The sequence below is a fragment of the Festucalex cinctus genome, chromosome 9 (genome assembly GCF_051991245.1).
Source record: "Festucalex cinctus isolate MCC-2025b chromosome 9, RoL_Fcin_1.0, whole genome shotgun sequence".
NCBI lineage: Eukaryota > Metazoa > Chordata > Actinopteri > Syngnathiformes > Syngnathidae > Festucalex > Festucalex cinctus.
Genome location: NC_135419.1, coordinates 13,791,889 through 13,818,788, shown reverse-complemented (window position 1 = coordinate 13,818,788; position 26,900 = coordinate 13,791,889). Strand labels below are relative to the sequence as shown.

General features: G+C 39.6%; 2 protein-coding genes across 4 annotated transcripts in view; both read left to right on the top strand.

The window, feature by feature from the left end:
• Positions 1 to 1,969, top strand: part of gabrb2a (gamma-aminobutyric acid type A receptor subunit beta2a) — a 46,491-nt gene extending 44,522 nt beyond the window's left edge. For both annotated transcript variants that reach the window (XM_077532066.1, XM_077532067.1), the window contains one exon: positions 113 to 1,969. In XM_077532066.1, the coding sequence (XP_077388192.1) occupies positions 113 to 469 (357 nt within the window). In that variant the 3' untranslated portion in view covers positions 470 to 1,969. The remainder of the gene's footprint in view (positions 1 to 112) is intronic.
• A 5,283-nt stretch (positions 1,970 to 7,252) lies between these two features.
• atp10b (ATPase phospholipid transporting 10B) lies at positions 7,253 to 26,805 on the top strand. 2 transcript variants are annotated; one of them, XM_077532064.1, is made up of 21 exons: positions 7,254 to 7,761; positions 9,880 to 10,084; positions 10,325 to 10,410; positions 10,957 to 11,063; positions 11,421 to 11,552; positions 11,795 to 11,922; positions 11,999 to 12,251; positions 14,217 to 14,416; positions 15,937 to 16,095; positions 16,712 to 17,204; positions 18,477 to 18,577; positions 18,655 to 18,781; positions 18,854 to 19,038; positions 21,724 to 21,991; positions 22,919 to 22,995; positions 23,171 to 23,296; positions 23,371 to 23,571; positions 23,676 to 23,756; positions 23,834 to 23,938; positions 24,022 to 24,194; positions 25,404 to 26,805. In XM_077532064.1, the coding sequence occupies exons 1-21, from the start codon at positions 7,352 to 7,354 to the stop codon at positions 25,642 to 25,644; spliced, it is 3,858 nt and encodes a 1,285-aa protein (XP_077388190.1). In that variant the 5' UTR covers positions 7,254 to 7,351; the 3' UTR covers positions 25,645 to 26,805. The 2 variants fall into 2 exon arrangements, with proteins under 2 accessions (XP_077388189.1, XP_077388190.1); XM_077532063.1 differs by having other exon boundaries at positions 7,253 to 7,761; positions 18,655 to 19,038.
• Positions 26,806 to 26,900: the final 95 nt, after the last annotated feature.

Genomic DNA, 26,900 nt, shown 5'->3' with positions numbered 1-26,900 from the left:
TTGACACAGCAAAATGTTCACTCATCACGCGTAGCTGACATTAGCTGTCTTCGATTTCCCACGAGCAGTCACTTCTCATGGCCCCGCCTATCTTTGCACCCTCACGCTGCAGATGACTCCCGACGACAACATCCTGTTCAGCACCCTGGAGATGAAGAACGAAATGGGGGGCGCCGGAGATCTGTCCAGGGGCCTGGGAGCGCCCGGGGACCCCCGCAACACTATGCTGGCCTACGACAGCTCCACGCTGCAGTACCGCAGGGCGGCCATGGCCCGCCAGAACTATGGCCACAGCGCCTTGGAGCGCCACGCTCAGAAGAAGTCGCGTCTACGGAGACGGGCCTCGCAGCTCAAGGTCAACATCCCGGACTTGTCCGACGTGAACTCTATCGATAAGTGGTCCAGGATGATCTTCCCCACTGTCTTCTCCTTCTTTAACGTGGTCTACTGGCTCTACTACGTCCATTAAGCTCGGCGGCAATTTCGAAGCAGGCTCGCAGAGATGGGGAGCGAGGGATTTAGCTGGAATCGAGAAATGGCGTGAATGAGAGATGAATGGTGCACCAACTTTTAGCGGGTTCATTTTAGACAACGTGGAGAGAGCGCAAAGACATTTTTGGACAGACACAGCAGCAGCGGCAGCACCAACACTACGGTGACTCTTTTAGCATTTGGGAAACACCTTCCGCGGATTGGACAAAGACTTTAAAAACAAGAGTTTTAAAAAGGACAGTAATGGTGCAGGAATTTCAATATATCACTAATATTTGTCATTCGTAGCTTACTCTCTGTGGATCAAATATTTATGCTTGTGTTTGCATATACTTTAAGGATTTGTTTTGTTTAGTATTTACTTCGTAGCCGAGCCGTCTGCATCCGGGAAAGCTTTATAAATGATTTCAGAGGAGTCATCCTTGATAGTCTATTTTCCTATAATTATTGTAAATCCAAAACATCCTTTAAAAAGCATGCTCACGTTTGATTTCATTTGCATCTCAGTTGCGATAAGGATGATAATGACGATGGAGTGGAAGTCGGAATTGGCGGCGCCAATGCTGGGCAGAAAAGGACATTATGGACATCTGGTGAAGGAGTTGGACTTTATGTTTTGCTTTTTGCAGCACGGACCAAATCAAGTCCATTTCACCCTGTTTTGTTTTTGTTTGTGTTTTTTTTTTTTTTAAACAAAAATGGATATTTGACTTCCTTACTTTCTGCCATGGTGAGAAGAGCTTTAGAGGCGGGGAACGGCTTTAACGGGACAAACTGGTGGAAGAAGATATCAATCGGCTGCCCTTTCATTGCAATGAGTTGCTGCATAAATATGGTAATCCACAATCATCTTTATCAGTAGAATTGAATGATAGAAGTATGATACGTTTCATTGTGGTTAGGTTTCTGTTCTGAAAAAAAAATGTAGATAAATATAAATCATGTTAAAAGAAAAAGAGATGATTCATTTTTATAAATCAATACTCACGTTGTGTAAATATCAATTTATTCTATTTAACTGTTGTTGTTTTGCAGTTGAATTACACATTAATAATTTTCCATGCTGTCAAAAAAAAAAGAAAAAAGAAGAAGAAACGAGCAATTCAACTGAGCTTAAAAAAAGAAAAGAAAAGAAAAATGAAACACAAATTCACAACTTTGCTGTTGATGTGCTTTTTGGACTTTTTTCTCCCTTTTCTTTCTTTCTAATGGACTCTTGAAGCACCTCCTTGCTGAAACTAAAGCACTTCCAGACACCAGTGGCTACCGGGTCCATGTTTTGTTCTCCGCAAACGACTTAACAAGGACCCCGCTATCCAGGCATTGAAGTCAGGCGTATTTTGTACAAAGTTTATGTAAATTCCAATTGTAATATTTCATAAAGACTGTAAATATGTTGTGTAATGATTGTCAACAACTATGAAGATGTATCTAAATTCAATTAAAACTCAATACAGTCTATCACTTCAATAACAAAGTGCAAGGTGGCATTTTCTTGGCTGGCCTCACACTTTCAGCAATGTTATTACTTTGATATGATTTTTGAAATTCAACATTTTAACCCCAGAAAATGATTAATGTATATTATAGGAAGTTACCTGCTTTAATAACGTTCCCAAATGTGGAATCATTCATATTCATGATATGAGAATGATATACAGTAAATATGAAAAGTCTATACACCCTAATTCTAATGCCTAGTTTTTTGTGATATAATTTTTTTAGATAAATTATTTCATACATTTTGTCACCATTAACATGACCTATAACCTGTGTAACTCAAATTTAAATATATATATATATATATATATTTTTTTTTAGAGAAATAAAAATAACAGAAATAGTGTGGTTGCGCAAGTATGCACACCCTTTTATGATTTGATTGTGGCAGTTTGGAATTAACTTGTCACATTCAATCTCAGGTTAAATGGGAGTCACCACTCACCACACACCTGCCACCAAATAAAGTGTCTTTGATTAACCCAAAATAAATTTCAGATGTTCAATAAAGCTTTTCTTACACATTTCCCCTTATGGGTTTTGGAATTTTTTGGGGGACTGACCAATAAGTGTAATAAAAAGCCTACTGAAACATCTGAAATTTAATTCAATTAGAAGCACTTTAAATATTGGCAGGTGTGTGCTGATTCACATTTAACATGGGTTTGAATGTAATTATGCAATTAATTCTGAAGACAACCACATCCCAGTTATATAAGAGTGCACACTTGTGCAGCCACATTATTTCAATTGCTTATTTTTCTGTTCCTAAAAAATATATTTGTTTTAAATTCACTTGAGTTACAGTCATATGCTACAGTCACACTAGTATTTGAAAAAAATTGTAATGGTTTATCTTAGTCTCATTATTTTATAATCACAGAAACCTGGCATTTGAAGAGGGGTGTGTAGACTTTATCAACTGTACAGGACTTCTCCTCCATCCATTTCCTATGTCGTTTATCCTGTTTAAACTTAAGTATTTTTTTTTTAACACATCTTGTTTAAAATTTTAGATAATTTGAGCAAGAATTGGTTGTTATTAAAAGACAAAATGATATATATTTTTTGGAGGACACAATTTGATTATAATTTTGCTATTGTTATCAGTGACATGGTTCTGCTTTCTTTGAGGTACGCTGTGTTCATTTTGACTCAAGCTCCCAAATATGTAGCATTGTGTCTGTACCAGTGGGTGAACAACTAAACCAACACCGAGTGACTAGAAAAGTGGTGCTGAATAGAGATTTGAGCATTGAATATCGGAATGCATAATGGATGGGAAAGAGGTGACGTACATCCAGAGCCGCATTCATATGGAGGCACTCTGTTGACTTGGGTCCACAAAAACTAATGACTGCCCAGGGAAAAAAAAAAAAAAAAAGACAGGGAGAGAAAGAAAAAGAAAAAAAAAAGAGTTCTCCATCGCTCCACTCTGCTGCACTCGCTTCCTTGACCTCAACACTGTTGCAGCCCTTAAATGGCTGCTAGTGAATATTTCATATTGCAAAACACTGAATATTTAATATTTTAAAAGGGATTTTTGTCCTAGCTGAGACTAATGTACAACTAATGTTTGATTTCCGACAAAGAACACAATGAAACGCCAGTAAAATGGAAGATGTTTGGATCCCCTAAACCGTAAAACATTAACAAAAGTGTAAATGTGGGAAAATAAAAGTTTGGAGTGTGTCAAAATTCTTAATATGAACATTCAAGACCTTTAAATGCTTTGTAAAAATGACATTGGGAAAAGAAAATAGCAAGCAGGCTAACAAATGATTAAAGATACAACTACGCTAACGCTAAGTGTAGCATAGTTTGGCCCGAGACGAGTACGACAATAAATTGTTGGTGTATGAGAATTGTGGCCAGTTAGCCTGGCTATTCCAATTGCTGCGCGTCTTAAAAGACTCCGACCAGCAAGACAGGCTGCGACAATTGAAGGCAGTGGCGCCAACGGGAACTTTATCTTTATTACCAATTGTGTTGTGTGTAATAAAGAAAACAATTGTGCGCTAACAAGAACTTCAGAAGTTGTTTGCCACAACACATACCAACATTGTGACACTGTTGTGGTAGCCTGTTGTAAGACGAGCTATACAATAGGTAGGCTTAAAAAAAAAATTTAAAAAAAAATCTCTGTTCCTACTTCTGCTTTTATTGTATTTGAGGATAGATAGCAAAGAGAAACATCAGTGTCATAAAGTGACACAAGTGTTGTGATATTACTGCAATAATCAGGACTAAAGTTCTTGTTAGCACACCATGTTAGACATACTGTAGCATTTTGGCATATATTATACTGTATAATGGAGTTTCACTTACCATAGTAACTGGCCTTGTTCCAACTTCTTTCCCGCCAGTCCAGAAGTGCTGTTAGCGTAGTTGAAGCTAGCAAGGCTAACCGCTATGCGTATTCCCCAACATCTTCATTTTGTACATTCGAAACAGACATATGAGAACTGTTGTGTTCTGTTATCTGTAAAATGGTCAAATCGAAGATGAGGTGCCAAAAATATGTGACTGTAGTGATTTTTTTTTACTTCAAGCATTAAGTGGTGTACTTGACTAGTCCACTAAGTGATATAATCCCTATAGTATATACGGGTAAGCTTGCCAAAAAGTGAACCACCATTTGTTTGTCAGTTTCAGTAAAACTTAGCAAGAATTTATAGTCATTGAATATGATACAATGAGGCAATTATGCATGTCTCTCTTGTCATGTATTAATAGGGGTGTGGCTCTGTGGTGAAATATTTGACACAAAAAAATTGAATTCATTTGTTGAGGGTCAGTTGTCAAAATTAAATTATCACGTAATTCTCGTATTATTCTATTTCACCCTGCCCAAATTGAAAAAAAAAAAAAGTATATATATTTTTTGAGCACACAATGACATCTTTATTTAAAATTGTTTTATTGTTGACCCACTACCTGTTGTTTTTTTTTTTTCCTTTCAGCGTGAATTCTAGTCTATAAAGTCTCTCATTGAGTTTATTAAAAATGGAGACCAGGCTAAATCTTGTGGTCGCTGGGAAGACATAACCATGCTCTTAACAGAACTGCATGTCATTTATGAACGTGTGCAAAAAAAAAAAAAATGCTCACGGGGTTAAAAAAAAAAAAAAAAAAAGGCAAAGTGGTGTAAAATGCGATGTAGCCCGACATGTTAATCAGGTTTTATGTTCCTGCATGCATTGCTAAAAAAAATCATATGTATTATTTCACGACAATAGACAGACGCTTTGTGCTCTTTTGGTGGGGGGAAAAAAAGGGCATTAATGTTGGCATGTATGAGAAAGGAGGAAAAAGGCAAATGCTTTCGACTTTGTAGTCTTTCCGTGTCACTGAACTAATTAGGGATGCACAGGACTCTGCTCTGTGAAAGTGCTTGTGTGTGTTTTTAGTATCTGTGTGTGTGGTGTGCATTCACAGCTGCGCCACCGTACACTCCATGAGCTCGCCAACCACTGATTTTGGCGCACACATCACACACACCTGACCATTCAAGGACATTGATTGATCATGAATATGTGAGGTTGACTTTGACGTGATTAAAAAAAAAAAAAAAAAAAAAAAAAAAAAACACACAATAAGGTCCTGACAGGATGATAATAATAATAATAATAATAATAAAAAAAAATCAATTTTGTTTATGCTATGCATTCAATCTGGCAGGTGTGCTTTGGTTCAGTGTGTAAATAGTAATCGTTATCAATGGTGTGACCCCTGTGCAAATCTGGCTTGTTTGAACAGGTTCGGCAGCTTGATCTGGAAAAGACAACATATGTCAACATGAGGAAGTGAACGGCATCCTACATACATGCCATCTGTGCAAAAGCTGCTTTGTTGTCGACACAAACGCACATTCAAACACCATCATTCAATTGAGACTGCGAAAGCTGACAACAGACAAAACAAACTGCATTTTCTTTACATGGTATGTTGCTGTGTTGAGTTATAGGAAGGCGTATTAGAAAAAAAGAGGGGAAAGAAACATCTTTATATGAGGAAATTAAAGTTGCAGTAGATCCTCGTTTTAATGGACTAATGGTTGATAGAGTCAATTGTCGTCTGCGTCTAAGTTCTTCTTTTGTTGCCTAAAAATAGTCCACTACAGTACAAAGTTAGTGTAAATAAATACATAAGTAAATAAATAAAGCTTTAAATAGTTTGATTAGTTTTAAAGTTTATCCAAACTTACATTGATGGTGCTTGGGGCTTATAACGGCATGCATGATCTCAGCACTTCTTTTTTTCACCTCAGTTACAATTAGATACTTTTCAAGGAGTGCTTTACAAAAACAATGGCGTATGGTACTTTATCAAAAATAGCATGGTCGATCACGATTACGATATTGTGGGGGCGTTGGCGATATTTAAAAAAGATCACCATACTGTAAAAAAAAAGAGCTCATACTAAAAAAAAAAAAAGCATAATATTGTGCTTTTGTACATAACAGCAATGCATATAAACCACCTACAATCTCTAATAACAACAGTGAGGCTCTTACTTGCTAATGCAAGCACACATTGATCGCTGCATAAGCAAATTAGGTTCCCCTTCATCTGACAATTAGCATACATTTTAAACATAGAAGGCCAAAACATCCCTAATGAAAATTAAATTGCACTAATAAAATAGCCACTAGAGGGTGCTAGATCTGCACAAATGAAAATCAACCTGAATTTTTTAACAGATGTGTTCCTTTTAAATACTGTGAACATGATGACGGCGATATTGTGGCAGTTTTAATATCAGGATATCACGATATTGCCCTTAACGTGACATCCTTACTTTATTGACTTCAGACAAATTCAATGAAACTGTATAAGAGACAGCACAATCAAGGGGGGGGGGATTGCCTAGCTGTGCCACAAGATGGCAGCAAAGCACTACTTTTCTATTAGAGAAGACTATGGCCTAAGTAAATTTTAGTAGATTTGAAAAGGTGAATTTGCGAACAGTGAATTAGTGAATTGCAAATATGTGTAGGAACAGAGTATGTCAAGCCAGCTTGTTGCACAGAGAAACTGTTCCGGCATAGAAAGTCAGACAGATCCACCTACCAAGCAGCCAAACAGGACAGGTTTAAAAAAAAAAAAAAAAAAAAAAAGAGTAATGAAGGCCTAAAACCTTTGCACAGCAACTGTATTACTCCTCTCTGGGAGACTGATTGACTTGAGGAATGTGAACACACCTGTCAATGCGAAGGGCGGAGCTAGTCAGAAAGGTGCTGTCACTTATGTGAATCAGGCCTCAAACACACACACACAAGCTGGAAGAGTGAGCCGGCAGCCAGATGATGGAACGGAAGGGAGCTTGTTGACAACCAGGAGAACAGAGTGCACTTCCATGGCGTGGTGGAACCCTTTGGCCCTGATCAGGGATGCCCTGACAGGTCAAAGGGTACGGGAGAATGACCTCCGCCACTTGGTGTCCAATCTGCCTTATGAGGGCCTGGGGAAGGAGAAGCAACCCAACCGCTACTTGCCGGGAAACGCTATCAAGACCACCAAATACACCCTCCTCCTTTTTGTCCCCCTCAACCTCTTTGAGCAGTTTCACCGCCTGGCAAACATCTACTTCGTGGGCCTGGCCATCCTCAATTTCGTGCCGGTGGTGAACGCCTTTGAGCCCGAGGTGGCTCTTATCCCCATCTGTGTCATCCTGTCCCTCACCGCCCTCAAAGACGCTTGGGAGGACTTCAGGAGGTACCAGTCGGACCGGAAGCTCAATAACATGTCCTGCTTCCTCTACAGCAGGTAACATCCTAAGTACACGCGTGCATTGAGAGCAAAACGGTGCATTCAAGGCAGCTCTATGATCAAAATAAACATCTTGCATGAGTGTGTGCAGCCAGTGTCCCACGGTGCGCGTGTGTGTTTTCTCCTCCTCCTCTGCGTTTGAGCCCCCTGTGGGAATTCTTGACTTAGAAATAGAAATTGTGTGGGAGATTATTCCTCTTTTGAAGAGGCTCACAACAGTGTATCTCGCCACGGCATTGTGCACATTTGATGAAAGCCTCAACTGGGTGTTGTGTCAGCAGAGACACTAAGGTTAGCGGGTATCTATTTTTGAATCACTGGTGGTAAAATGAATAATTTACAAAGGAGGATAAAACTCCGTCATTTTCCCCAACCAATTCAGTGGTGTGATTTTGGAGTTACAGTCAGAGGAGGAGGAGTGGAGCGTGTGCGTTCCACAAGACTTCCCAGTGATGTGTTTAACCTCCATGAGAGTTTGTCTTCGAATCAGCAGCTGCTTGCTTTCATACTTAGCACAAAAATTAGTCAGTGGGGATGTTTGTGTGTCAGTCGAGGTGGCTTTGAGTGTAGACCTCGGACAGACACTTGTCACCTCAGTTTCTGAAACATTCAGGATAACATATTTGCAGACATAGATCCTATATGTGTATATTGTATGTACACACTGCGACAATTTTTGCCGTAAAGTCATAAACTAACATCAAAACGCCATGTAGAAATCGATATATTTATGATCACTTAGCGAGTGGCAACGTAAGATGGCCGCCGCACATATAAGTAGTTCCTGTACTGTAGACCAATATTTATTGAGACTAGAGCAAGCATAGAATACAAAGGAATGTTCCGTTCAATGGTGGCACCCCAATACACATTTATATGACCAAGTATTTGGGTTAGAAAAGGGGTAACCCAGGTCTTATATGGGATTTAAAAACCCGCTTAAGAGCATATTCGGGATTTTGCGCATTAACATGGTCGTTCAAACAGCCAAATATTGCCAATAGTTGGGTTTTGAAAAGGTTACTGACTGCATGTAAAGGTAATCAATGAGATAAGCGCCCTTCCCAGTTTGGACTATGGACTCTTACGTATTTGAAATGAATGCAACCAGAACGATAAAACAAACAAAATCTACTGCAGGTTTCCACACAAAAACATAAAGCTTTGACGCACCTTATCATCTGGGCCATCTAATCAACAATCTCGACTCTTGTCAATCCTCCTGCGCTCAAGCAACCCAAACAAGAAAATATTGCTGTTCTGTAAGAACTGATCATAAGGTTGTCTGAGGCTACCTTTTCCTTTAATGATGGCAGGCTGAACACATCTAAACCAATCCAAAATAGCCAAATATATGATAGATTGATAGATAGATAGATAGATAGATAGATAGATAGATAGATAGTAATGCTAACGCTATGCCTATTTGTTATTAATTAGCATTAGCCTTAGTGTTTTAAATGGATGGAAAACGGGTTTTAATTGGCTAATGAAATGAGGACAATTGTGGATAGTTGGATACATACAGTGGCTCAATAATTAAAAGTTGTCTTGTCATGTCATGACATTGTCCCCATTATCATGCTAGTGCTACCTTACAGATCCAGTCAAGCTAGCGCTAGCTATATGAAAAGTTATAGATAGATAGATAGATAGATAGATAGATAGATAGATAGATAGATAGATAGATAGATAGATAGATAGATAGACAGACAGACAGACAGACAGACAGACAGACAGACAGACAGACAGACAGACAGACAGACAGACAGATAGATAGATAGATAGATAGATAGATAGATAGATAGATAGATAGATAGATAGATAGATTAAAAAATACAAGAGGCAAAAAATACATTCACTTCAGCTCATTGCATCCCAGGTGTGGCCTAGTGAGCAAGCCACCCGATCAGGTTGTACATGAAGGGCAGCATACCTGCAGTTGTCTGTCACTGCTAGTTAGCCAGCGCTTCAAGCAGAACTACATACACGAGATTTCCTGTGGGAAGCCTCACAACCTGAGGGCAAAAAGGCCCCTTGATTCAACTTCGAGTAGCACGCATGTGTACAAATCCCTCATGTCTCCTGAGAAAACAATAACGGTGGGTCTTTCAGGAAAGACAAGCAATTTTTGGAGCGGCGTTGGAAGGATGTGCGAGTGGGTGATTTCGTGAAGGCACTTTGCAACGAAATCGTCCCCGCAGACCTCCTGCTCTTGCACACATCAGACCGCAATGGGGTGTGCCACATAGAGACATCCAACCTGGATGGCGAGACCAACCTCAAAGAGAGAAAGGTGGTTCCCGGCCTCTGTGTCACGGTGAGCAGTAATTACACTCATTCTTCTCGTCATTATTGATGACGGTAAAACAAAGTAAGTTGACGTGTCTTACTGAACATGTTAGTGATGAAGGCTGCCAATATGAATACCACGCCAGTTGGATGACATACAAACACTTTGTACTTCAAGTGCTGCCTTACTGGGTGTCTGATCTAGTAATCATGATGTCACTCTGGAAGGACTGGTTACATGACCTGCAACTGCTCTCTCTTTCCACAGGAGCCCGAATTTGAACCTGAAAGTTTCAACAGTGTTGTGGTGTGTGAAAGGCCCAACAACAATCTGAATCACTTCAAGTGTTATGTGTGAGTTACAAATACACTCAAAAGTCAAACACCATCAGTTATGTGACGCTGGTCAATTCTAAATTGCTCTGATTTCGGAATAAGAATTGACTCTAATTATATTTGGAAAATTTATTTTGGCAGCCAAAACAGTCACCATCAAGAAATGTTTATACTACAGTCAATGCATTGAGTAATATTACTGAATGTCACAGAAGTCGATCACTGTAATGTGAAAATGATAAAAACAACAACAACAAAACATGTTTAGCTGGACTGGTGAACGAAAAGTGTTTTGAGATTGATGTTGGAAGCTCCACAGATACCTGGATTCATGAAACCTCTCAGAGCAGAGCAAAACCTTATTTCTACCCACTCGCTGCACTTTCTGATGCCATCAGAGGCATCATTAGAGCTGTAATAGACTCTAATCAATTTCCCTGGGAGTTACAAATCGAAGAGCTCATCTCTTCTTGCTGCCCAGCTGTGGCCTAAAAGGCAGACAATTGAAAATGTGGGACGTATACAATGAATGTCTAACAAGGAGTATTCTTTCTTCTGCCACAGGGAGAAACCAAATAAAGAAAAGGTGGGCGCTGGAATTGAGAGTCTGCTGCTTCGAGGTTGCACTGTCAGAAATACCGACCATGCTATCGGCTTTGTGGTGTATGCAGGTATTGTTCACGTTCTCCTGCCACCTCTATGGCAGGATTTACATTTCACAGACAAATGAATGCCCAGTTGAGATTTAGAAGTCGCTATCTTTGTATGTCCTGTCCGTCTGTCTCTCCGTTTGCCATCTGTATGTTGTACCCCACCTCTTAGCGTCATCCCCTGTTAGCATGCTAATATTTACTTAATAGTATAAAACAAAAACCACAATAAACTCTGTGACCCTAATATTTTACCTCTCTGTTTAAGGCATTTTCAAAGATTCATGTTCATTTCCGTCCAATGTTTGCACTAATTAGGCCCATATTGAACGTGTTCTCGCTAACTGAATGCTAACGCCTCCTCGTCCCATCCTCAAGGCCATGAAACCAAGTCAATGCTGAACAACAACGGGCCAAGATACAAGCGCAGCAAACTGGAGCGGAAACTGAATGTGGACGTCATCTTTTGCGTCATTCTGCTCCTCGCCATGTGTCTCGTCGGTGCACTAGGTCGGTGACGAATTACATAAGCAAAGCATGAAATCATTATGCACATCAGTTTATGTTCAAAAGCTTTTAAACCTGTGATGGGGCGTTTCATTTGCGCCGGCCGTTGATAGGTCACTTTGGCCCCAAGCCTGTTTTTCTAAATGACGATGGGGTGTTGGGGGTGAGGAAAGGTGTGGCGCCAAAAATAGCTTCCCTCTTTGTGCCAGTCGATGTGATTAAGCCTCCTGTCCTCACACGTTTAGGTCACTTTTTTTGGCGGCAGGCACTACCTGGCGTGCCCCCTTACCTAGTGCCTGACAGCAACGGTCATGTGGACAGTCCCAGTCTGTCCAGCTTCTACATGTTCTTCAGCATGATCATCCTGTTGCAGGTTGAAACATGTTTTCACCTATTGATTTGTCTCTGTAATGGATTTTTCTTTGATTTATTGTTTTATCCTCCTCCAGGTCCTGATCCCAATCTCCCTCTATGTTTCCATTGAGCTGGTGAAGATTGGCCAGATCTTCTTCATTACGCATGACATAGATCTTTACGATGAGGAGACAGACAGTCGAATACAGTGTAAAGCTCTGAACATTACAGAGGACCTGGGACAGATTGAGTACATCTTCTCCGACAAGACGGGCACGCTCACAGAGAACAAGATGGTGTTTCGACGTTGCTCCATCATGGGCATGGAGTACCCGCACAAAGAGAATGGTAAAAAAACAGCACGCCTGTTACAGTATTGTATGTATTAGGATTCCCATTTGCACTTCATACACGCATTGTGAAAGCTGCCCTCAAGCACGAATCGCTCGATAAGTGTCAACAATGTATAAGGCAAAAGCGATAGTGACTCCGTGTCAAAGCATAAGTCATTTCTTTTTCATTGTTAAACTTTTCCAAACAATTGTTCACCACAGTGGAATGTGGACATGCCAGAAGGTGTTGTTTTGAAACAAAACAAAGTACACATGAGAAATCATTGCTAAAGTAAGTTACCGTTGCAAGTATCTACAGTAACGCAGTACTTACTGATTTTTAACATCTTTACTGATAAACTGAAAGCTCATCTTAGTACCAAGACTGGCCTGTGAGAGGCAGTATAGTGCCGTAGTACATCCAGACTGCCAAAAATACTTAGAGGAAGAAAAACTACTGGTATCGGTACCAGATGTGATTGAGCTGCCAGATTGTACCGATGACGTCACGCTACAGGATTGGCTGGAAATTGTCCGATTACAATTGTTCAATAAAGTTATATGAAAAAAAAACTTGACAGTTGACGGCAAAACACTGGAAAGAAAATATTAAAAATGTCATTTAAATAACAAAATGTATGGACTAAAATTGTAAAAACGTAAATTAACCTAAGAATATAAAAGCAGGACACTTTAAGATTGAGGAAATAATTAAATAGAATGAAGCTTTCGTGCTTGCCGTTGACATCAGTACAGCAGCGCTAACGAAATGCGTGATTCAGATGTGTTCACTTCGGTTTCCTTTTTTAGCTGTTCACAAATCACAATTCATCACAAAACATAATGATAATAGGAACACATTAACAATCTAAACTGACTATTTGTCATATCGCAGGCAATTTATTTGTGTATTTATCATTTATTTTATTTTATTCTTTATTCAATATATCCATCCATCCATCCATCCATCCATCCATTTTCTTAACCGCTTGGGTCGTGGGGGGTGCTGGAGCCTATCTCAGCTGGCTCTGTGCAGTAGGCCGGGTACACCCTGGACTGGTTGCCAGCCAATCGCAGGGCACACAGAGACGAACAACCACTCACACTCACAAACACACCTAGGGACAATTAACCTGCCATGCATGTCTTTGGAATGTGGGAAGAGACCGGATTACCCGGAGAAGACCCACGCAGGCACGGGGAGAACATGCAAACTCCACCCAGTAAGGCCGGAGCCTGGACTCGAACCCGAATCCTCAGTACTGGGAGGCGGACGTGCTAACCAGTCATCCGCCCTTATTCAATATATCTTGCTTTTATAGTCTTAGATTTATTTACGTTTTTATAATTTCAGTCCGTACGTTGTTATTTAAATTACATAGTTTAATATTTTCTTTTCAATGTTTGACGTTAACTGGATAATTTACAGCCAATCCTGTAGCGTTACATGTTCGTTAGGCGACCCCAATACGATCTGGCAGACCGATCACATCTGGTACCGACACCGGTAAAAGAATAATAGAAGAAGCTAGGCTAACTGTTAGCTTGTCTGGTAACTACACTAACACTCTCAGCGCCATAAGATAATCACTCAAGATTATCTTTTAAAGACTCTTTTATGATTTTGATCAGAAGAGAGGAAAAATTCTCAAAGCCCGATTTTTATCATGTATGTATTTATGTATGTATGTATGTATGTATGTATGTATGTATGTATGTATGTATGTGTATGTATGTATGTATCAATGTAATTTTTCAAATAATCCATGGGAATGAGCTTTTTTCTCTCCACATTACAAACTTCAACAGAGACAAAAATAATAATAAACACTAGTGTTGATTATCATGCAAAATAATCTTGACAGTTCTTTACGCAACACTTTCATCGGACAGTGAATCATGAATGTTTTGGATTGTTTGGATCTAATCTTAGGTTAACCTGTTTAATCGTAACAAAACATTGCTTGGGGGGGATTTTCAGCCCTCCGCTTGGCTGTTATTGATGAGCCAGAATCCGAAGAGGAGGTCATCTATAACCCGCAGCCACAACCCCCACAACGTGGATGGTCTCTGGATGCTGAGGACAGCGGCCCTGAAGGCAGACAACGGCGCCATGAAAGCAGACACAAGAACAAGTTTGCGGGAAACGCCCAGAGCAACGTGGCCTTCAGCAGTCCACTGGTAGGATGAGCGCTCAGTCAAAATTTGATTCTAGAGATGCTGGAGGGAGCCACTGGGGCTTGTAGACTTACTTGGTCTGATAGTATGCGGCAGCCAAATAAACGGCGAAATCATGAGAAATTGTCTTGATTGCGTATGATGGTCGGACTAAAGTAGGTTACCCTAGTTCATGTCTACAGTCATAATGGAACCAATACTTCAATTAAATATAAAACAACTAGTTAGTCCTGGATGTTCATAAACATACCCTTAAAAGGATTAATACAATTGTTAATTTTACTTACTTGTGCATGGAGGATCATAGTTATAATTTTGCGGAATGGAAGATTCCATTAATGTCAGAGTGACGAAAACTGTGAAAATATATTTGCAATATAATATAAATATAAATATAATATAAATACAAATGTAAATATATTTGTGCACCTTTATCTAAGTGTTGTTTCTACTATTTATTGTTTTGTCATGTCAAAATAGCTCACGTAGAAATAAAAAAAAACCCAAAAAAAACAAAAAACGAAAGCTACTGGTGCTTTAAAGCATTTGCACAGTACACATTCTACACACATTTAAATCATTCTAAAGCTCAAACTGACATTTTTTTTTTTTTTTAATTCACTCATCCTTTGGTCAGTAGACCTTTTGGACCCGCAGCCATTGCAGATGGTCAAGCCGCGAGGCGTCGGTGATGAGCACATTTATCTTGGCTCAAAGCTGACCAAGTGTCCGTGACTGGGCATATGGTCATGCTGGGCGCCATTTGGCTCGGACCACTGATGTCACATAAACGGAAAACATGTACTATAGATTGATCATAATATACGGTAGAGTAGTTCAGCGTCTGTATATTTGTTTATGGAGAACTAAACCGTGACTGAAACTGTCCACTGAACTCAGAATGAACCCCTCAGACCACATCTATCTATCTATCTATCTATCTATCTATCTATCTATCTATCTATCTATCTATCTATCTATCTATCTATCTATCTATCTATCTATCTATCTATCTATCTATCTATCTATCTATCTATCTATCTATCTATCTATCTATCCATCTATCTATCAGCTAGCTAGCTAGGGCTATCTAGCTAGCTAGCTATAGTTATCTATGGCTAGCTAGCTAGCTAGCTAGCTATAGCTATCAAGCTACAGTATCTACAGATATTGAACGATTAGGTTTGTGGGGATTATTTTGATTTCAAAATGTGATGAAATGTTTGACTGTGATTGGCTGGAAACCAGTTCAGGGTGAACCCCGCCTACTGCCCGAAGGCAGCTGGGATAGGCTCCAGCACCCCCTGCGACCCTTGTGAGAAGCAAGCGGTTAAGGAAATGGATGGATGGATGTTGTTTAACTATAACAGTCTGCCTGGTTTGTATGCTAGTAGCATCTGTATTGCGTTGCATTACAGAAATATCAGAAAAGCCTGGATGTTTGGAATTGGCCATACTCAGCAGCTTTTTATGTCCTCGCCACCAACAATAGATTAATAGACCGATTGAATTCACTCGCACAGGAAACTGAGGTGATTCCAGACAGGAAGCTGCTCCAGCAGGTCACCGTCGCAGAGCGTAGCAGCAGCATCCAGAAGATGGATCCATACCTAGACTTTTTTCTGGCTCTCGCCATTTGCAACACGGTGGTGGTTTCCATGGCAACAGCTCGGAGACAGAGGGTGAGTGTTCTGTTTACTGTCACTGTGGATGGGAAATAAAGATGGAAGAGAGAAAAGATGACAGAGGGATTTGTTCTTTTAATAGATAGAGACATTTATTTTTGTGTCCTGCCCACATGCTTACATGACATTGTATGACATGAAATGTCCTCTGTCAAATACACACAAAGAGCCAAAAAGAATTCGTAATCAACGTAATTGTTGCATACTCTTTATTTAATGACTTTAAGGTTCCTGGTGTATATATTCCCACGTTATGATTTGACCAACTTGCAGGTTAAACTCATATTTAATTGCGTCTCTCAGAATGAAATGAATTCTCCAGTTGTTTAAAGTCTCCACTTTCATCTGTGGTCAGTGCTAAATTGCTCCTAATTTGTCTTTGCCAGTTGCAAAGATACCGAGTCTTTTCTAAATGAGATCGGTATTAAAGGTGAGATATACAGTGCAGCCGAGGTTACTTCCATTAATTTGGTTATTTTTAGAAACCAGACAAATGGGAGAGATCAGCTTGACCATAGTTGTGTAACTTAAAAGATGGAGTGAAACCCAGCTGGTGGCTTCCATCCAAAATATCACATGATGAACAAATGTATATTGTTGTTGTTTTTTTCAGACCCATGAATATCCCTGCTCCTTCCAGTCAACTAATCCACTGGATAATTTCTCCAACTTCTTGAAGAAGGCAGGCTCTCTTCGCGACATATTTTCACCCAAAAGGGACCGAACCTTCTCAGACGTCTCTTTCAAAGAGGACGACCGCTTTAACCCCTTCCCAAGAACGGATGACTCGGGAGTTTTTCCATCACATGGTGGACGTGCTGAGTCCGGCGGGCTGTGCTATGAGGCAGAGAGTCCAGACGAGGCCGCTTTGGTGTACGCCGCCAAAGCGTACGGCTTCATTCTGCTGAGCCGCACTCCCGACAGCGTGACAGTGAGGCTGCCGTCGGGTCAGGTCCTGACCTTTGAGGTGCTCGACACCCTGACGTTTGACTCCAACAGGAAGAGAATGTCCGTGCTGGTGCGACATCCCATCACCAAAGAGTGTGTGCTATACACTAAAGGGGCAGACTACTCTATCATGGAGCTGCTGGGTGCACCATACGCTGGTGAAGATACTTTTCACAGACTGAACAATTAACATCCCAAATGAAACCATACACTCTAAAAACAGTTGGGTCAAAATGAACCCAAATTGGGCCAAAAAGGGACCGACCCAACTTTTTGGGTTATTCAACTAACCCAAAAGTTGGGTCAAAACAAAACAACCCAAAACATGGGTTTGCTTTGGGTGTTGATAATTTAATTTGACCCAACTTTTTGGATTATATAACTCAAAAGGTTTGCTTGACTCATTTTGACCCAGTTAAATTGGATTACTCACCCTTACTCAAGTAACACACAAAGCTGGGTCAAATGGATAACCCACAAAACAACCCAGTCCTTGTGGGTCACTACTTTAATTTGACCCAACTTTTTCGGTAAAATAACTCAAAAGTTGGGTCGATTCATTTTTTACCCCATTCAACTGGGATATTCAACTAACCCCAAAAAATGGGTCAATTGAGTAACCCACAAAAAAATAGGGTTTCTTTAGGGGTCATTTATTTAATTTGACCCGCTTTTTCGGCTAAATAACTCAATTGGGTGGGTAACTGGTTGTTTCTTTTTTGACCCAATTCAATTGGGTTTAACCAATTAACCCAAAAAATTGGGTCAAACGAATAACCCACAAAAAGCACACATGAAAAAAATCGGGTTGGTTTATAGGTTATTAATTTAATTTGACCTAACATTTTGGGCTAAATAACTAACAAAAAAAAAAAAAAAATGTGTCGGCTCATTTTTGACTCAATTCACTAGCGTTATTCAATTAACCCCAAAATTTGGGTCAAATGAAAAACTCACAAAACAAGAAAAAAAAAAAAAGGGTTGCTTTGTGGGTTATTAAAGTAATATGACCCAACTTTTTGGAATAATTAACTCAAAAAGTTGGGTCAGTTCATTATCGACCCAATTCAATTGGGTTATTCAATTAACCCAAAAATTTGGGTTAGTTGAATAACTTGCAAAACAAGACAAGAAAATGTGTGCTCTGCGGGTTATTAAAGTAATATGACCCAACTTTTTGGAATAATTAACTAAAAAAGTTGGGTCAGTTCATTTTCGACCCAATTCAATTGGGTTATTCAATTAACCCAAAAAGTTGGGTCAGATGAATAAAGCAACCCGATTTGTTTTAGGTTGTTTTGTGGATTATTAATTTAACTTGGGTTAAATAACTCAAAAAGTTAGGTCGGTCCATTTTTGACCCAATCTGGGTTATTTTTGACCCAACTGTTATAGAGTGTATGAATACTTTTCTTTTTTGACATTTCTAGAACATCTCAGTGGCAATCAGAAGAATGTCGTAGCAGATACTCAGTATCACCTCGACTGCTATGCTAAAGAGGGGCTACGTACGCTTTGCTTTACAAAGAAGGTACACATTGAAAATATGAACAATTCAAAGCATATTTATGCCCCAACACCTCCTTGTTTTTGATGCGCGCGCCTCAGGTTGTGAGCACCAAAGACTACGACGTCTGGTCCATGAGCAGACAGAGCGCTATGGCTGCCATCGACGGCAGGGAGCAGCTCATTATGGACACCGCTGTGCAGCTGGAGACAAATCTCACCCTGCTGGGTAATAACAACCCATCCATCCGCACGCCTGTAAAACATACATCTGTCTGTAAATCACACGTCGCACCTGCAGGGGCGACAGGCATCGAGGACCGTCTTCAGGAGAGCGTTCCAGACACCATCCTGGCGCTGCGGGAGGCAGGCATCAAGGTGTGGGTGCTGACTGGTGACAAGCCGGAGACGGCTGTCAACATCGGCTATGCCTGCCGGCTGCTGGAAGATGAAGACCTAGTAATTAACATGAGCTGCAAAAACAAGGTGAGGAGGCACTTGACTGTCCCAAGTTATGTTCATAAGCAGCGCTAAGAGTCTGAAAATCTGCACATTGAATATATGGACCTATCACAACAACAAAACACACTGTACTTACGGTATGGACAAACCAGCAACCTGGCAAAAACTGTATATGCTTGACCCTTTTGCAGGCCTTTATCATAATTCTCCATCTTATCAAAAGATTTTAGACAATTCTGTGCTTTCTCAGGGCACAAAATTAGCCCATCAAGACATGGTTGATGAACTCAGAGTGGAAGAAGTTGAAAGCCCTGACCTCAACCCCATAACACCATTAGCGTGAACGAAGAGTGGAAGCTGTCAGTAGCTTTAAAGAGAATAGGATAAGCCTTTATTATTCCAACACAACCATTATTTTTTTTTATCTTATCCTCAATAGGGTTGCGGGTGAGCTGGAGATTATCCCAGCTGACTGCATGACATTCAAACACCCTAAAAAAAGAAAAAAAAGACCAAAAGTTGGCCATTTTTTTTCTGTTGTAATGTTAAACAAATACAAAAGGACAGTGTATTGCAAAGGAGTCAAATTTTTAGTGATTAATATCTAATATCTAAAAGTTATTTTATTAATCAATATTTTTTTTCATGAATTCATATGGGTCGGGCCTTAATGCAATCTTAGCACAGCTCCTAAAGAAGCTCCTAAACTCCAGAACTGTACAGAAAACATGGATGTTACTAGTCCATGAATATCAGTGATTTAAAAATGCCATGTACATAAGTTTAACGAAAATATGAATTACATTTTTTCCATCCCATCTTTCATGAGCTGAACTGAAAAAAAATTATAGTTTTTCTTAAAAATAGTGTGCTGTCTAAATCTATTATTGAAATTTATTTAACCTTTATTTATCCAGGTAAGGCAATTTAAAAACAGATTATCCTTTTCAATACTGTACTGACACAGCAGACAACAGAAAGAAAAGAAGAAGACAAAAAAGGAAAACATCTGGACAATAATCTAGCTGTTTTATCAACATCTTGTTTTACCACACCTGTGAGGTGGATGGGATTATCTCGGCAAAGGAGAAGTGCTCATGTCCCCCGCCTACTGCCCAAAGCCAGCTGAGATAGGCTCCAGCACCCTCCACGATCCGTGTGAGGACTAAGCGGTCAAGAGAAAATGGATGGATATTCACAGGCAATGAATAATAATAATTGTATAATAATAATAATAATAATTATCCATCCATCTTCTTGACCGCTTATTCCTCACAAGGGTCATGGGGGGTGCTGGAGCCTATCTCAGCTGGCTCTGGGTAGTAGGCGGGGTACACCCTGAACTGGTTGCCAGACAATCACAGATAATAATAATAATAATAATAATAATAATAATAATAATAATAATAATAATAATAATAATAATAATAATAATAATAATTTCTACATATATGCAGATGTGAATGACAAAAAAAGTACAGTACATGAATAAACTGTCACTGCCCACTTAAAATGACAACATTGAATCGTCGTGACTGTCATTTAATAGGCTTTAAATTTTGACATTGACTTTCCCCCAATTGTAAAAGTCATCTAAACGTTTGAGCACATTTTATAATATAATGAAAGGTCAAATCCCGCTGAGAAAGGTTCCGGTGTCAGGCGATCCGTTCATTACGAGCTGACCGAGAACGGCCAGCTCGTCTCAAATAGCCTTGAATTGCGGTTCGTCTTTTTTCAGCTGGTGATGATACACGGGGAGCTTTACGGATCTCACATATAGGACTTGTCATGGATGATAGATGGAGTGAGTTCCCGCCAACACAATAACTAAGCCTATCACATCTAATTAGTAGCCTAATATTGAACCCTCACAGGAAATATCTCTCCTCCCGTAATCTAGAGGGGAGCTTTATTGGTTCAACTATTTTTACCAGCATTGACCACCCAAGGGATGCACTCTTCCAATCATCACCTCACACTGAATATGACATTTTGACTGCTTAGGATTGATGGGGGGAAAAAAAAACGCGATGTATGTGATGTGACCCACTTTGTATCATATTCAGCTGAGGGAGGCCTTGTAATTGCTTCTCCTCACTTTTTTTGTCCACTGCCTATAACCTACTAGGGGTGTTAAAAAAAAATCGATTCGGCGATATATCGCGATACTACATCGCGCGATTCTCGAATCGATTCAATAATCGGCAGAATCGATTTTTTTTTTTTTTTTTTTTTAGGATTCACACCTTGAGCATGGAAGAATGTTATATGAACGGCACATTAAGCCTTAATATTTTTATTTTAATGCTGTTCAAACATGAAACAGATTACAACCTCTATAAGACTGAAATTTCAGATAAATAAATAATACATTTTCATATAAATCTTACACTCTACAAGCTTACTGATTAGTATTTTCTAAATATGAATGAAAAAAAATCGCAACAATCGACTTATAAATTCGTATCGGGATTAATCGGTATCGAATCGTGACCATTCGTATCGGGATTAATCGGTATCGAATCGAATCGTGACCTGTGAATCGTGATACGAATCGAATCGTCAGGTACTAGGCAATTCACACCCCTATAACCTACTGTACGTTCAATGCCAAATAATGTGTTTTTCTTTGTTATAGTTGTTTGTTGTTGAAATATTAGTGTAGCTCAAAACACCAGAAACAATTCTGATGAACTATTTCTTTAGCTCGTATGCACGTCCATCCTGGACTGCACTCTGGAGGAGGTGAGGAGGTATGAAAAAGACCCTCGCAACGTGGACACCACCCCAGACATCTCTCTGGTGATCGACGGACGCACCCTGGCCATGCTCAATTCCGAGGATCTGCAGGGCCGCTTTGTGGAGCTGGCAAAGCGCTGCCGCTCCGTGCTCTGCTGTCGGGTCACGCCCTTGCAGAAGAGCGGGGTGGTGAAGCTCATCAGGGAGAAGCTCCGAGTCATGACTCTAGCTGTCGGTAAGTCAGGAAGATTATTTTCATAGTTTTTTGGCCCTTGTTGTATCTGTTATCCTTTCTCAGGTGGAAAAACAACAGAGTTGTTTTGTAATTTCTTTTTTTAAGGTTGCTTGTCCTTATAGACCAATTCATTGATTACGGCAGGGGTATGTGTGTCATTGAGCAGGAGGAACATTGTTTCCTGAAAGAGTTTTTTTTTTTTTAAATCCAATTTTATCCCAATTTTTTTTCATGTTCTATGCAGGCCCAATAGTCTAAACACAGTAATCTGATTATTATTGTGTTCATGAAATATGAGTTAAGCTGCAAAGTGCACCAATTTTTATCCATGTCAGTGGGCGGCCATTTTGTCACTTGCTGTCAACTGGAAATGACATCACAGTTGCTCAGGTAACCAACCAATCACAGCTCAGCTTGCAAATATCACATGATCAAACTCAGAAAACAGATGAGCCGTGATTGGTCGTTATTCGTTATTTGAGCCTTGAGCAACTGCGATGTTATTGTCAGTCAACAGCAAGTGACAAAATGGCTGCCCCTTGAGATGGATAAAAACAGGTAGATTTTTCTGCTTAATATATATTATCCAATCACAATATTAATCAGAAGGCTGTGTTTAGACTAGTGAGGATACATCATATTATAAAGAACATTTTGGGGTTGACTTGAATTGATTATGATAATATTATTATAATATAAACTATCAGCAAGACCAAGCTTGTTCTTTCTTCTTTCTTTATTGTTCTTGTTCTTTTTTTGTTTTGAGTTTTTATCAGTTGTCCCATTATTTTTGCCCACGACTGTCAATGGCTCGATTCAGCAAATTTGAGACATTGTTCTTCCTTAACAATGAAAAGAAATGTATTTTTTAAATAGTCAATAGATGTTGAGATGTTGACCTCCGCAACTTCTCTTCAACTTCAACAGGTGATGGTGCCAATGATGTTAACATGATCCAAGCAGCCGATATTGGGATCGGGATTTCCGGTCAGGAAGGGATGCAGGTTAGAATTATGGCCTTTGCCTAAAATGAAAGAATTTCAGTCAAAAGGGAATATTATCTGACCATATAATAAATAGATAGATAAATAAATAAATACATAGTTTGAACTGTCTAACTTTCTTTAAATGCTTTTGATTAAAAATTACAAATGCGTAATTTCATCTTGTCATTTGCAGGCAGTCATGGCGAGTGACTTTGCAATATCTCGCTTCAAACATCTTAAAAAGCTCCTACTGGTTCACGGGCACTGGTGCTACACTCGCCTGGCCAATATGATCATTTACTTCTTCTTTAAGAATTTGGTGAGTCTGTAACATGAAGCCGTGTATTCCCTGCCAGTCATCTAACCAACTTTTTGCATCACTGATCTCTCCAGGCCAACGTCAACCTGCTCTTCTGGTATCAGTTCTATTGTGGCTTCACAGCCGCCACCATGATGGACTACTGGATTCTGATTTTCTTCAACCTCTTCTTCACCTCTGCACCGCCCATCATGTTTGGGGTCATGGACAAAGACGTTTCGGCAGAGGTTTTGCTTGGTGTTCCTGAACTCTATAGGACTGGACAAGGTGCAGGGGTCAGTAAAAGCTGGCGCTTATTCCAGTAGCATTTGCAATAATACAAACACCAGTCTGCGTAAATCCAATCAAAACTTTAATACAATGGGCATCGACATTTTAGGAATATCGTTTTTCCACCTTCTGGGTTTCCATGCTTGATGCCTTCTATCAGAGTCTCATTTGCTTCTTCATTCCATACCTGGTAAGAGAACATTTGGCTGTGGAGTCTACCGTCATTCTACAGTCCGACAAGACCACATCACGTTTCGTTTTCTGCAGGTGTACCGGGATTCGGACGTCGACGTTTTCACATTTGGAATGCCTTTGAACGCAGTTTCCTTAATTACCATCCTGCTGCATCTATCAATAGAGATCAAAGCCTGGGTGAGCACCAAACAACAACAACAAAAAGTCATGGCTACATTTCAAGTATCAAAGTTTTTTTGTTGCTTTATTGTGGTTTACAGACTGTAGTTCACTGGATCATCATGCTGGGCAGTGTTGCTGTGTCCTTCATCCTGACGGTGTTATACACTTCCTGCGTTACCTGCAACTCACATTGGACACTCCAGAACCAACTGGCAGACCCCATTTTCTACCTTATGTGCATCATCACAACAGTGGTGGCACTACTGCCCAGGTACCGTTGCAAATATACTCCCCCCTCCTTTTCAACTCACTGAAATAATCAATAACAATGTAACACAGTAATGTAATATTCATTAATATTTATATCCCTTCACAAAAGATCACAATGAGAGCTGTGTGTAATATTTTGATAGTGACAGTACATGCCACGTAAATGCCATCAATGGATGCAAGGGTGACAAAGTAACCACATCATTAGCATAATAGCATAATTGCAAAAGTCATTCTTGATTTTTTAAACCAAATAAGAATAAACAATGGGCTTGCTAAAATTTTTTTTTTTTTTTCCTTTTTCCAAAAATTTTCAAATATGAGTTAGGCAACTGTTAGGGATGTAATGGTATCCAAACATCACGATACGATATCACGATATTGTGAGGAGGTTGCTGACATTAAAAAAAAAAGAAAAAAAAAAAAGGTCACAATTATATAAAAAAAGAGCTCATACTAAAAAATAAAAAAAAAAAACACCACAACATTGTGCTTTTATACATAACAGCAATGCATATAAACAACCTACAAACACTAACAACACTTAATATTGAGGCACTTACTTGCTAATGCACGCACACATATTGACTCTCTTCACATGCATATTACGTTCCCCTTCATCTGACCATTAGTGTGGATTTTAAACATACACGGGCCAAAACATGCCTTGTGAAAAGTAAACTGCACTAAAAAACTTGCCACCAGAGGGTGCAAGAACTGCACAAATGGAAATCAACCCGACTTTTAACAGATGTGCTGCTTTTAATATAATATGACGACGATATTGTGGCAGTTTTAATATCGCAATATCACACTATTGCCGTTATTGTTACATCCCTAGCAACTGTGCTATTAAGCTAGTTATATATAGCAAAATGTTTCAGTAAGATGGTAGTTTGGCCTACTACTGTAATTTTGACAATATTGATGGGAATTGTGGTGGGTATATATATATATAATGGGGGAGCACTGTATAAGATAACACTAATTCCAATGCCATCGATTGCCATATTATTTGGGATTTTTATCAAACTTTATTATGGCGCAAATGCAATCAACTATAAAAGTCATGAGTGGCTGCTTGTCATGGTCCTCCTGCTCGCCGACCCTCTCAAAGTGAGGATATTTAGAAGGAATGCCCTGATTTACATCAAAGTGCCGCATGTTTTTTCGCTGGCCTACTTTCTCACCACCGCACTCTCTCCCCCAGGTACACGTTTCACGTGATGAGGAACTCTATCGCCCCCTCCCCGATTGTGCAAGCCAGGCATCTGGACCGCCTGGATGCGTCCACAAAGGAAGCGTGGATCAAAGAGTGGAGGGGCTACAGGGGTGGAGGGGAGGTCAAACGCTCCAAGCTCTCCGATCCACCTTCTCCCAGCACTCCTCGGACTCCAACTTCCCCTGATTTCTTAGGGAACGAAATCACACTGAGGTCATTTAAAATATGAAAAAGACCGCAAACATACTGTAATAAAATTAAGATTGTAATTTATTATGAACATTTTTTTTTTTTTTTTTTACAACTGGAAATACTTCAGAAAAATCATTGGCATGTGAATTGTAATTAAACAATTTTCTTGTACCCCTTTGGAGAGCCACAGTGAACAACACATAAGCCAGTTACATTCTTGATGGGAATTTAGGGAACATGGCGGTAGTGGAAAAAAAAAAGTATTTCACTCTGTAAATGACACATGATGTCGCTGCCTATATGATGGAATGAATTGACCTTTAGACTGGTCCTACACTAAACATGATTTTTCTGTTTACTTGATTTTGAGTTGAGCTGAAAGGTTGCGTGTCTGAGTGCATTTTCAACTTTTCAGATGCACTTCATAGTAAGAAGTCGTCACGAAATTCAATGCTTTAGCTGTAACCACTTTGGTTTGATTTATCATTGGTGTATTCCATTACTGTAGTAAAGCGGTACCGGTTATATAACGCCGTACAACCTGCAGTTTAACCACTGCTGCGCTCTAGTGTTGGACGGACACAACTGCACAAAGGTCAAAGGGACATAGACAAAGGGAGACATTAAAATATTCCATAACACATAACTAGTTTATACAATATGAAATGTTGAATGATGGTTGAACTTGAGACTATGATAAAAGCTAATATGGTTGGACACTATGCAAATGTCTTCAGTCAAACGATTCAAGCACCCCCCCACGCCACAATTTTAAACCATTCCAGATGTCTTCATCAAAAATCTCTTACATTCTGTTAAATACACAGAGTCAATAATTACAGTGCACATCCACTAACACCGACAACTGCTCTCATGTTAATAAGCCACTGTTTACCCTGCACCGCCGTATAGCTGGGCCAATGCAGAGTACAACTTTTGTTACCATGACGACTGGGGGCGGCACTAGGAGGTTGCTAGGTAAGGATACTAATGGCACTGCAGCTCTGCTTACCATTTAGCTTCGACTTAATAGAACTTTGTCGCATGAAACTGACACCAAGCCTAGCTGCTAAGTTTTAAGCTCTAAAACAGAAGAGCTCAGTTGACACATTTTCTGATGCTCACAATTGATTGTGTGAGGAAACGTTGTTGTGTTACACGTGTTTTTGTTTTTTTTTTATAAACAGTAAGCAAATTATTGTCTGCTATTTTCCCCCCTAACATATTTATTTTATTTCTCTAATTAAATAATTGGTTAATGGATTTACTTTAAATAAAAGGTTAATTTTCCAT

What these genes read in the sequence shown, in the direction of transcription:
- atp10b (XM_077532063.1), top strand. Translation starts at nt 7,352, where the DNA reads ATGGCGTGGTGGAACCCTTTGGCCCTGATCAGGGATGCCCTGACAGGT. An exon ending in CGCTTTGCTTTACAAAGAAG is followed by an intron (nt 18,578 to 18,654) that starts GTACACATTGAA and finishes CGCGCGCCTCAG; the next exon opens with GTTGTGAGCACCAAAGACTA. An exon ending in CCGGTCAGGAAGGGATGCAG is followed by an intron (nt 22,996 to 23,170) that starts GTTAGAATTATG and finishes TGTCATTTGCAG; the next exon opens with GCAGTCATGGCGAGTGACTT.